Here is a 12,936-nt window from a genome sequence, read left to right on the forward strand (position 1 = left end):
ATATAACTAAACACAAAATAAAGTAACTGTTAAAAGGTTTCTAAAAGTAAACTAACCAAAACTCTTCACTGACCTTTCTGGAAGCAATAGGAGTCTTAACTTTGTTGAACAACTGTTAGCTTTTCATTCATGCCAAACCAAACAGCATTGATTTCTTTAGTACAAACAGATCTTAAGAAGAGGTTAGAGCTTTTATGCCTTCCCATCAGATACTAAATAGGCCTTAAATACCCTGAACAGCAGCACCTGGAATGTCTTGCCCATAAACCCAACTGGGAGTGCTATTTGAGCTCTGTTCCAGGCCTCATTTGAACTTCCAGGAGCAGCAAGGTTAGAGCTCCTGTGTTAAGGGTGAGCAGACAGGGCTGTAACCTCACAAACCAAGCCCCCAGCAGTGCTGGGACAGGGGTGGTTTCAGCTGCCTAATTACCACCAAACAAGGTAGGTTAATAAATCAGTTCTAATGCCAGCTTGGGAAGTATAGGGAGCAAGTCAGGGCTGGCAGGTTATGTGCTGGCTATCTGCCTAGGCAGGGGCTGGATGCTCAGGCCGGACCCCACCTGTGAGATGCCCCATGCTGTAACGAAAGCTGTTACCCTACAGAATGCAAAGAGGTCACGTCCAAGAGATTGGGAGGTGGGGACCAGAGTGAAAAGCTTGCTGTGTTAAAACACAGGTATGGGTTTAAACTCGAGCACTGATCTGGAGAAATTATCTGTGCTGCTGAAAAAGGTGTGTGTGCGTTCCCTTACTGGCTCTTACCCACCTCCCTCCCGCGCATCGTGCCTGGGCGCAGCGCGAGGACGGGGATGAGTCCCTGTGCACCTGAGCGCAGCTGCTCGCCCCCCGCCCCCCCGGCCGGCCATCTGCCGCCTGAGGCCGGGCCTTAGCCGCTGCCGCAGCAGTGTGGAGCCGCGGGCTGAGGTGAAGCGGGGAGGGCATGTCTGCCCTCCGTCCCCTGCCGGCTGCGGCCGCTGCGCTGAGCACCTGAGGCGGCCTGCCCGGAGTGGGGCTGAGGGGTGGGCGGCCATCCCCCGAGGGGCGGCCAGGCACCCGGCCGGCCCCTACCAGCCCGCAGAGGGGCCGAGGGGCGGCCAGGCACCCGGCCGGCCCCTACCAGCCCGCAGAGGGGCCGAGGGGCGGCCAGGCACCCGGCCGGCCCCTACCAGCCCGCAGAGGGGCCGAGGGGCGGCCAGGCACCCGGCCGGCCCCTACCAGCCCGCAGAGGGGCCGAGGGGCGGCCAGGCACCCGGCCGGCCCCTACCAGCCCGCAGAGGGGCCGAGGGGCGGCCAGGCACCCGGCCGGCCCCTACCAGCCCGCAGAGGGGCCGAGGGGCGGCCAGGCACCCGGCCGGCCCCTACCAGCCCGCAGAGGGGCCGAGGGGCGGCCAGGCACCCGGCCGGCCCCTACCCGCCGCAGCGGCTCCCGCGCATGACATCACCGCGCGCGCAGCCCATGCGCCGCCGGGCGGTGCGGCCCCGCCAGCCCCGCGCCCCCTCCCCGCGCGTGCGTGGGGGCGTGCCGGGGGCAGGGGCTGCCGCGCCGCGCCCGCCGCCGCTCGCCCGCCCGGCCCGCCGGAGCGCCCGCCGCCCCCGCACCTCGGCCCGCCCCCGCGGCCGGCAGGGAGGAGGATGGCGGAGAGCGAGGCCGAGACCCCCAGCACGCCCGGCGAGTTCGAGAGCAAGTACTTCGAGTACAATGGGGTGCGGCTGCCGCCCTTCTGCCGGGGGAAGATGGAGGAGATCGCCAATTTCCCGGTGAGGGACAGCGACGTCTGGATTGTCACCTACCCCAAATCAGGTAGGCGGGCGGGCGCCCTCCCTTCCCCTCCCCGCCGGGCTGGGGGCCGCTCTCCCCGGTTCGCAGGGCAGCCGCCCCTGGGAGGTGCCCGCTCGGCCGCGTCCCCGCCCGGCGGCAGCGCGCAGCGGCGGCGTGTCCCCGCGGGAGGCCGGGCCCGGGCCTGCGCCCGCCGCCCGTGCGGCTGGGGGGGCCCGGCGGCCTCGGAAGCCCCTCTGAGTTGAGGGGGGCGCCCGCCCTGGGCCACGGGCACGGCTGGGGCGGCCCTGCCCAGGGTTGCCCACCGAGCTGAGGTACGAGCCAGCGCCAGGTGACTCGGGGGTAAAGGCGCTCCCTCGGGGATGTGAGGTCTTGCTCGGTGTAGATGCGGAAAAGCGGGAATGTGTGTAGCATGCCTGCGTGCGGATTTCTGATGTGGCACACAGGTTTGCTGTCAGCTCTGCAGCCCTCCGTAGTGCACTCCCGAGCCGGCCGCCCAGATTGTTCTGGGAGAACATGTGCTCCAAGTGCAACCCTTGCTGCACGGTCTGAATTACCAGAAATATCCCCCGTTAGGCGGTACAATTGTGCAGTTCTCATGTAGGCATATCCTTTGGTCGTTTTATACCATTCGGGTGTCTGCTTTTAGTGTCCTATTTATTGCCCTCTCCATTTCCAGGCAAAAATGTTTGAACAGAATTAACATGGATAAAGTGCAGCCTGCGAAGAGGCAGACAATATGGTAGCTTTGTAACCCACATGATAAAACCAGATACTTTTCTTAAGCACGTTCTTGAGTGACTTTTTTCCTGATAATAAGGAGTCTTTCTAGAAAATTCAAAGTCCGCTGGAGATAACAGATGTTAGCTCTGTAAATACTCTTGTAAAACAATCTTTCAGTATTGTAGGTTTCTGACATTCTTCATTGTTTATTGTATGAATGGCTAATGCTTTTCAGTGTCCTGGTGTGCTGCTTCAAACAAATTGTCTACAATGCAGCATCTATTTATGTTACCATTTCTCAAGCAGTTTCAAATATTTGTCTTCACATTTTTTTGATGCTCCATTACTAATGATGCTGTTAAAGACTGGCTAGAGCTTGATAGATGCATACATTAGATAAGGGATAGTATGTAGACAGATGGTTCCCAAAATGCTAGTATTAGGAGCAGACAGCCACATCTTTATCATTCTTTTGAACTGTCTTCTTCAAGATTTATAGCATACAGCAATAATGCTATTTAAGTTTTTCCGTTTTAAGATCTCAGGTTTTTGAATCTAGATTTATGGTGTTCCTGTGTTAGTATTGCACCCCAACTTCATATTGGCAGATTGTTAAATATCCTCAGCTAACCTCGGTTTTCAGCAGCTGGGCACAATATAGCTAATAAATCAGTTGGCAATAGCTTAGTTTTGGTGGCTATATAGTTGGCTGTGGAAAGCCAGCTTGCATAATCATATTTAATTTGCTGTGAATATAGCAACATCAGACTAGGGCTCTTGGGACCCTGGCTGAGGCTGGTGGCAGGGAACTGTCCACTTAAAAACTGTTTTACTGGCAGGGCTTGCTACAAGAGGATTTACCAACAGTCAATGTGAAAGAGGGAATAGGAAGATTGAGAACTGGGGCACCAAACCTGAAGGTACAGTGTTGTGTGGAGGAGCTGGGGGAACAGCCCTGGGATCAAAATAGATGCCGTATTATTTTACTTGCCAGGAAAGGCAATACTGAAGTCTTGAGGAATCTGATACCCTTGTCATGGGAATAGGCTCTAGACAGTAATAAAGCCTGCAAGCTCCACCTTTAGGTAGCCTGAAGTCTACAGAGACCCTTGGAACTTGTTTTGTCAGCTGATCCTGTGTGGGTTACAGCTCAGTGCCTTATTTAGGGCTTCTAAATCAATTATCAAAGGGTCTGCTGACTAGGGACAGGCATTTCAGTAGAAATTAGGCTGCCCTAATATGGTTCCCATTGATTTAGCCAAGGTCATGCAGGAAGTCTACAACAAAACCAGAAATCAAATCCAGAACCCCAAACATCTCTGTATTTCCTTAACTACAACTTCATCATACATCTACTACTGCCTCTCATAACACTGACAAAGATTTTTCTGTTTACTGAAGCTAATGAAAATTTTCATAACATTGCTGTCATAAAAAAAAAAGTAAGTTTACAAAACAGATTTCATGCACAAATTATATTTGGGGTGAAATATTTTGGCTTTTTTTTGGTAATATTTAAAGGTAAAACATGGTTGGAACTCTTGATCTAGTTTCTGTTAATAAATTAAATTTGAACAAAATTTCAAGAATATTTCTGATAGAATTTTAGGAAAGTGAAACATGCACCAATGTCAGACAGGTTCAATGGAAAACTTCTGTTGTTCTCTAAGGAAATTGGTTTTGTTCAGTGTTTCACCAGCTCTCCATCTGCTCAGACTGCGGAGAAGATGCAAACAAGTCTGTCTACAAGGGCCAGAGCCTCTAGCTCTTCGGAGCCCTATGCTAGAATTTAATAGGAGGAGGCTCCATCAGTAGCTGTTGTGAACGTATGTTGGTTTATCTGACATACAAATTACACAAGTGGCTTATAGGGTCAGGACTGCTTCAGTAATCCTAGGGACTGATGAAGTAGTTTGTATGCTATTTTGAAGATGTGATACTCCGCAAGACTACACAATACAGCTCTAAATGTGAAATGGAGATAGTGCTTGGAAATAGTTACCGATACTGGTAAATTGGGAGTGACCCAGGAAAAAGCTGGTCCAATAATGGTAGAAAATTGAATGTACCAGTGGCCTTACTGGGAATAATGTAATAAGCCTAATGGGAAATGGCTCTGCTTTAGTGTGATTTCCACTGATGGATGGCTAAGTAATGATACTCCTTGTATCTTAATTATCCTTAACACCTGTGTCCAATCAATGGTAACAGCTTTTGGGAGCTGCTGGACTAAACCCGGAGACTCATTTAGACATGTGAATATGTGGAGGTACTTATACTTCTATGTATGCATACAGTAGAACTGCAATTACAGAAAACTTTATCATGATGTATCATTTAAAATCAGGTGTGCTACTGCTCTTGAAGAAATGGAAGTCACAAGTTGTGTCTTTCATGTAACTTTGTAGTACAGAATGGGCAGGCTGAATGGGATGCACTGAGATTTACAGCAGCTGTAAGTGTAAAATGGAATACCACTCTAAAATTAATTAATTGGACCTCATACAACAGGTTGCTTCACAAGTAAGATACAAATGCAGTGTTCATAGGAGACACTGTACCTCTATCACAGCTTTGCTTGGATCCTCTCATACTGTGTGCTTTTTGTACCCTACATGAAAATTAAAATTCTCCTCTGTGAACTTAAACTGTGGAATTAATGAATAAGCAAAATTTTTTCAGTATTCGCTCAGTCACCATGCCAAGAGCTAGATTAGCTGTCTATTAAGGTCAATAATTTCAATGGAATTAAATCAGTCCCTGAAGTATAGTATTAAGTCCAGGTTCACTTACTATTTTGCTGTATCTTACAATGCTACTGTACATGATCTGTCCATTTGCTTTACTCCTAAGTGGTGTACAATAGCTCTCAACACCATCCTGCATCTGTTCTGAATGAATGTGCATTTTGCATTCTTGGGTCAAAGCCCACAAATTAATGCCTTTTGTAAAACTGGTAATTTGAGAAAGTGAACTATTTACATTAGTAATGAAGCTGTCTCTCCCATGTTGTTTATTTTGCCAAATAATTTTCTGGGATTCTGTGTGGGAAAATGTCAGTTGTTGGGCAAGTATCAGCTTCAAGTCCAGCTAGTTCATGAGAACTCTTGCATTTAGCACCAGACAACAGGTCAGAAGAGCAAGTGCTGGATATGGTCTTTATCTGCCTGGAGGTGTTTTTTTTTTTTTATAGACAGCTTTTTGAATTTTCCTTGCAGCACTGGATTCTTATAATAACCCATTAGCTTGTAGGGAATATGATGGCTGACTCTAGGCCTCTGGCTTAATGAAGTGCCAGCAGTGAATTTGCAGATCAGTTCAAGGACAGCTTTTGTGTGTGTACATTCATTGAGTTCTCCTCTTTCAAATTCTTTAGCACTTACCTCTGGTGTTACATGAAATCAACCAGAGAAGGTTAAATCGAGCTGTCCATTATTTTATTTGCTTAAAACATTCTCTATGTACAGAAGAAGGTCGTGCTTCTCATTGCAACTGTTGGTTGAGTGCATTGCGTGCATTGTGGGTTTTCTGTCTCCTCCTGTTTCGTGTGCCTCTCCCACTGCATGCATACCGCTCTTTTTATCCTCTTCTATTTCCAGCACTCCTGAATCCAACACCTCCTCTTGCTGGGACACTGGCATGCCCTTATCCCTTCCCTGTCTGATGGGAGAATCGCTGTCCTTCCTCTTTCTCTGCCAGGGGCTCTGTCTGCACTCTTCCATGGCCCATTTCCCTGGTACTATAATCCCTGTTAATTTTTCCATGCCAGGGACACTATGTGCCCCAGGGTTTTCTTCTGTTATGGGGAAACAGTTGTATGATCCATTGACCATTACAACAGTGACAATCACAACTGCTGGGCTGTGAACCAGATATAGAGGCCACAATGAAAACCCCACTTTTCTCGTTTGTCTCATTCTCCAGTAAAATTAATAGACTTCTGCTTATCAATATCTAGAATATTCTTTGATCAGACACAGCACTTAAGTTATTACACTTAAGGCAAAGGGAGGCTTGAACCATTGGGGATGTAGACACATGTAGTTTTTATTTGGCTGTGGAATTGGTATAAGGGCTTCTTATCTCTGGCCTCTTGTTTCTTCCCCTTCACTTTCCTATAGCCTTAGCTGTCTGTGGGACCATGTTATAAAAACATACTAGCAAAATGTCTTGATCTAAGAAAAACACCATAAACAAAATGTACCAAACAACTATGCCTTGTATGAAATCTTGCTTTGTTTGTCTTGTGCAATCCTACCCTTCATGGTTTTCTGCAGACTATTAAATATGATCTCTTGGCAGTGAGGTTACATTTACCAGGAAAATTGGTTTCTGATTCTTTAAGCATTATTGTACTGCACAATAATACTTACTATTCAATATAAAGAGTATTAATTGCTTGACTAAGATTATGTGGCTACACATGACCTATGCTTGAAGGATCATTCTGCAGTCTATGGACATCTAACCCAACAGCTAACATGCCTGCAGTTCTCTGCCATAGCAATCAGTGAGTAGGTGACAGGTCTGTATGGAGGTGTGTCAATTGAGTATTATGTCAGGGAATTGCTGTGCCAGTGGCCTATTACCTGCCTGTAAGCGTACCCTCATTATGGCTTTGTAAGTTGTACTTCTGCAGTGCCCTGGCTTGCTGCACGACTAGCCAACATGTAGTAGTGGCCTCTGCATGATGGGACAGACTGATAAGCCTAAGCACAAGGAATCAAATTCTCACCTACCCAGCTATGCATAGGTCTGACGCTGCTGACAGTCAGTCCTGATTTGCAGTCATAAATGAGAGGAGAATTGGACTGAAGGGTTGCCCAAGGATGTGCCCAAGTTGTGGGAGTTCCTAGGCTGGGAGCTATCAGACGTAGTGACATGAGGCCACTGTGGTGGATTGCAGAGGTTTACCCTGGTAATGGGAAGTCTGAGATGGCCTTGCGCAATTGTAGGTAAGGCTCCTCAGGTAACATGAGCATCCACATGGATATTTGTATGTTAAATTAGCTGATTTGCCTTAATTTCTACTGTTCTCATATGGAACTCCTCCCAAGAGTTTTGTTGGTATTTTGTAACAACCGTTTTGCAGTTGCAAAAGAACTAGATTCTGCTATTCTGGATTTATAGTCCTATTCTTTCTGCAGGATTTTGGTGCCTTGAGCTTAATCCATTTTCATTTAAAGAATGTATGCAAATGTTACTGGCCTGGAGGCATGGTGCAAGAAATTATGAAGCTGGTGTAAAAATCAAAACACTTTTACACAAAATACATTTGGGATTCTTTTCCTTTGACCTCTGTTTTTTGAGGCAATATTATGCACACTTAAAAGCTTTTCCCTATGACATGGAATGGTAGGAATCCTCTTAGTTTCATGAACGTGAATGAGCAAGTTAGTGTCTTTAAAATCAGAATATGGTATTTAACTTCTTTCTTTTACATTAATATCACAGTTACTTGGTTTCTTTATGTTAAGTAATTTATAAAGCTCAGATACCATTCTGTTTTAATGCGATACGAATGTGCATCAGTTCTGATACCAACTGGCCAAAGAGTATAGACTTGGGCAAACAGAAAGGGAGCAGCCAACTGCATTGGCTGATGGAGATACGTTTTTGTGAGCTGTCCTTTTAGGGACTGATGTACAGGGTCCATATTTTAATCTGATTTCATGCTTTTGCTGACTTAAGTCATGTTCCTTCCATCAATTAGAAGAGTAAATACTCTGCTGCATAAACTCACTTCATTGAGGACTACTCAGATGCAGAAAGTAACACACCTGTATGTGTTGCTGGGGGTTAGGGCCACTGGGTTTCTGTGCTTTGAAAATCCCTTTGAATTGGGTCTATCTTCTGTTTTATTTATGTATAGCTCAAAATACCTTCTGGTATTGACTTAGTCTTAAATACTTCTAGGCAAAGAAATGATAAATCAAACCATCAAATAATAGGTGATTGAAGGCAATGTTAAGTTTGCCACTGATGCATTTGACTTGATCTCAATGGGAGTAGAATTGAATAGGTCCTTAAGTGCCTCAAACAGGAAATAAAGGTGGAAAAGAAAAATCTGTTGTTAAGGAAAACTTATTTTTATCTGCTAGCAGTGTTTCTCTCATGAGCCTTTTATCAAACCAGCAAAGAGATGTTACTAGAGACAGGACAAATGGTTCAGAAGAATTCTCCAGCTAACTAATAGGTTTTGCTGAGTCTTTTGCAAGTGTAGCGTAATTGCTTCCCTGCTGTGACTAGGAACTTGTTTTGAAAGCTGGCTGGGGGGGGGGGGGCAGTCGGCGAGGGGAAGGTTTTACCCTTTGTGAAAAGTGTATTATGGACATATGAAATCACTGTTGACTGGATTAGAATCATCCTAACCCAACAGCCAGTCATTCTGACTTCATAGTAATGTTCATCTTTTATAATAAAGATATTAATTAAAGGATGCAAAATGCTTGAACATTGGACTGAATTAGATTAAGCACGCTTAATTTTTTCATTCTTACTATGCAGTCTTTTATTAAATGCAGATGTTTTTCTTGTTGGGTACAGTAGGGATTCATATACCCTATGCTGCAGGGAGAGAACTACCCCCATATTGTCCCGTCATTGATGTAAGGTTTGGTATGCTGGGCATGTGATAATGACTTTTTGGATAGAGATTCAGTGACCTTGGTTAAGTCGTATAATTTTTTTTGTCTGCATTTTCCACTGGAGGCATGTGGAGGTATTTCTCCTCTATCAGAATTTTTCATGTACAGTGACATGAAATGTCTCTTGGACAAAGGGTGTCACCTACTATCTGTATTTTCATAGAGAAGCTAGCAAGTTACGGCTGTGAAATTGAATTAAGCATCTAAGTATTAAAGCTGAGCACATAATGCTAGTATGTAGGAATGTATTTTACCTCTCAGTGGGATGGAGCAATGAACAGAGGGTTAATCATGTGAAGCACCCAGCATTCATCATTTCATCCCTATTCAGAGTTTCTGTAACACCTTGGAGAATCCAGGAAGGTGGGGTACTGCAGCTGCAATAATTACGGCTCTGTCTACCAAAGTCTTTCACAGACTCATACAAATAAATAAACCATTTATGTCATGTGTTAATCCTGTAATAATATTGCAAATTCAGAAGCAAGAGAAGTGTTGTGCTGTGTCTGTGCGCAGACAAGACAACATGGCAGAGGAAGTGGTCTATCATTATGACACTACAGCCAAATTGTGCTCTAGGCCTAGGAAAGCCCCTGTGGGGGGAGTGAAGGGGTACTGAGGAATGTCAGGAAGGTTGAAAAGTAAACCAAAGAGTGCTGGAGAAACAACTGAGGAGGGAATTTTGTCACTACATGCCAAAATCTATAATTTAAAAAGACAAGCTGATTTCATATGCTTTTATCCTCCTGCTGTTTATAGTACAGGATGTGAAGGCCATCATCCTTTATAAGGCTGCAAGTTCTTAGATGATGTATAATGACATTAGAGTACCATATGCTGTATAGACAATGGTGCTGAATTAGCCCTTCACTGCACTCGTTGCATGAGTAATAAATCTAAGGCAACAAAATGAGACAAGTGTGAAGCAGGTGAGATGAGAATCATGTTTAGAAGATGCACTGACTACACATACAGCCGTCCAGATTTGGCAGTATGTTGGTTGCTTTGCAGTGTCTTGTTGATTCAAGGCAATCATAAACCCAGGTTAACCATCCAGGTAAAGGCATGTTTACTGCTGATCAGAGTTGCCAAAGTGGCACAGCACAGCTACAGACTTTGCTGAAATTGGATTGCTCTATGCATATATAGCTGAAGTGCACATTAATAATGATCAGTGTCAGTGCTTCTGTTGGATCACCAGTGCTTTCTATTGGAGATAGTGTCTCCTCTTCAAGGATTTTGCTGCAGTACTGAGAAAACCCATGGTGATATAGATTGGCTGATCCCCTTTTATATTTCCAATTAGATCTATTTCCATTACTAATTCTGAAGAGCAGCAATAGGAATAGACTAGAAATGGCTTTAGTTTGCCTAAAACTGCGATTTAGCAGACAGAGGGAATGATTGTATGCTAAATATGAATGGGGATAGGTACGTTGCAAAGAATGGTTTTGCTGAAGGCAGCTGTAATTTGAGGGGGATTTTGTTTGACACAAAATGCTTTATTCCCTGACCTTAAACAAGCAATAGCTGCCTGACCAGGCTGCATAGTTTCATGCATAGAGGGTAAACAGTGTTTCTTGAAATTCTGAAACTAAAATGTGCTGCTTCTTTTTAATATAGAGCACTTATCTGCAGTGGTTTCACATTATACTGTTGGTGTACTGCTTTCTTGCAATTTAACTACCTAATATATGCAAATGTACATTAATGCGTAGGCAGGTTTTGCCTAACAATTTTCCTGGAAAGGACTGAAACTGAGGCATAGAATTGCATTTTCAGTAGTGACAGACATCTTCTGAAATATGCTTACCATATGGGGTGAGGAACTTGTTCACAACAAAGAGTATGAGAACTACTTCAACACAAGTTTCTAATATGGGTGCCCTGTTGTCTCCTGCCTTCTGATTCTGCTTCAGCTAGCAGAGCTCACTGAGGCTCTGCATTTAGCCACAGACTATATTACGACTCTGTAGAACAGAACACAAAGTGATAGTTAGAACACAAAGTGATAGTTGTCCTAAAAATCAGTGGCACTAAGGGTAATGATGCGCTTCTCTTCCATGTAAGGAAGTCCTTGAGTGATTTTAAAAAACAACTTGCCATTACAGCAAAGTTCTCTTCTGCATTGTTATCCTTGGTACAGTGTTGTGTCACTTGTACGAAAAGGAAGGGAAATTAGACACAGTGGGCAGACTTTCTGTTAGAAATTATGAGCTCCTCGTGGGGTAATGTGTGATGCAGTTTAGGCATATGTTTTATATAGGCTGTAAAAGGCTGGGAGAATAGGACTGCTGGAGGAAGCAGAAGGGCAGGATACAACTGAGGTAAGACTGGGGTAAGGGCATGTGCCGCCTTACGTATGCTCCTTAGAGGCGGTGAGATTTGAAAACTTGCCAATACACCTTTTGCCCATCAGTGTGAGGAGTTAGATGACACGGCTGAAGTTTGCCAAATAATTTTCAGATGTTTGAGACAGAATCTGCCCTGTAGCACATATTGGCCAATCAAAGTACTCTTCCCCTGTGAATTACTGTCCTGTTGGACAACCCTTTGGTATGACCCTACGTGCTTGCAGTATTATCATGAAAGGCGTGGTATCGCTGAACTGGGTCATAAGGATGTCCATCAAAGGGAGGAACCTGGGGAAACAACTGAGTGTAGTGGGTTGACTTTAACCTGGTCAACCTTGAATATGTGTGGGAAGGGTGAAAAGGGATGTCATTCTGTCATAGTTGGTAACAGAGCAAGCAGTCTTATCTGTTATTTTCATGTTCCTGGTATATTATACTCTACATTCTTTTTTTCTGTTTTAGCATGATAGATGTTGTGCTCTTATGCCACAGGAACGTGCTTAGTGAATAGGAACTGAAAGATAAACAGTCGAAGGGTATGGTAGATGTCCTCTTCTAAAAGCTCTGTGCTAGTGTGGGATGTGGGTGTCCTTAGCCTGCTGTTTGTCATTTCTCTTAAAGAACCACCTGCAGAGTATTTTGTAACTTCACACAAATTGCTTCATTGGTGATGACATCTGATGCAGACATGATGAGCATCCATAGACATGGACATACTTACCAGCCCAGCTAAAGCTTAGAGAGTGAAATACTTTTCCCTTTGAATATGAGATACCAAGAAATATTAGTTACCAACAGATACTAGCTGTCAAGGAAGGACTTCTAACAAAATCTGGAACACCTAGATATGATGAAATCATGGACATGGAGACAAGCATGAAAACACAAATCATGACTTAACAAACAGAAAGCAAATAAAGACAAACCTGTGGCTTGTTTTTAATCCTAGGTTTTGAGTAATCTGTGAACTGACTTAGTTCTTAGAGCTGTTAGTATACTACTTACCTTGCTGCAGTGCATGTGAGGATGTTGTGGCTTATTAAGGGGGGTAGAAAAACACTTTTTGCCCTAGCTGTCCTCAACAAGAAGCCTTTGTCTTGTGGACCTGTGCCTGCTGAAACAGATCGGGGTAGCCATGGGTTAGATGCAATGGTTAAGGGAGTATGTGACTCTTATTTTTCTTCTGGTTTTACGAAGTCTAAAGTAGGCAACACAGACATTCCAGATACTTCACCATGGCTACACTAGTAAACTAGTTCACTAGACAGAGGCTCTGACAGGATGTCATCCATGCGCTTTCCTTGCTAGCATGTTCCATGACAGTTTTGCTCTCTCCTAGACAGTGCGCTCCCCAGCACGGTGTGGGAGATAGCTTCCTAGGAACAGTCCCTGGCTCCAGCTGTGGATGAGGCTGCCTTGTTTTGGGAAATCAGTC

The 12,936-nt window shown here is 44.9% G+C and overlaps 1 protein-coding gene across 2 annotated transcripts in view; it reads left to right on the plus strand.

The window, feature by feature from the left end:
• Positions 1 to 1,510: 1,510 nt before the first annotated feature.
• Positions 1,511 to 12,936, plus strand: part of SULT4A1 (sulfotransferase family 4A member 1) — a 30,707-nt gene continuing 19,281 nt past the window's right edge. For both annotated transcript variants that reach the window (XM_055712564.1, XM_055712565.1), the window contains exon 1: positions 1,511 to 1,801. In XM_055712564.1, the coding sequence (XP_055568539.1) occupies positions 1,633 to 1,801 (169 nt within the window). In that variant the 5' untranslated portion in view covers positions 1,511 to 1,632. The remainder of the gene's footprint in view (positions 1,802 to 12,936) is intronic.

This window comes from Falco cherrug, chromosome 5, assembly GCF_023634085.1.
Source record: "Falco cherrug isolate bFalChe1 chromosome 5, bFalChe1.pri, whole genome shotgun sequence".
In the NCBI taxonomy this organism is placed as follows: domain Eukaryota; kingdom Metazoa; phylum Chordata; class Aves; order Falconiformes; family Falconidae; genus Falco; species Falco cherrug.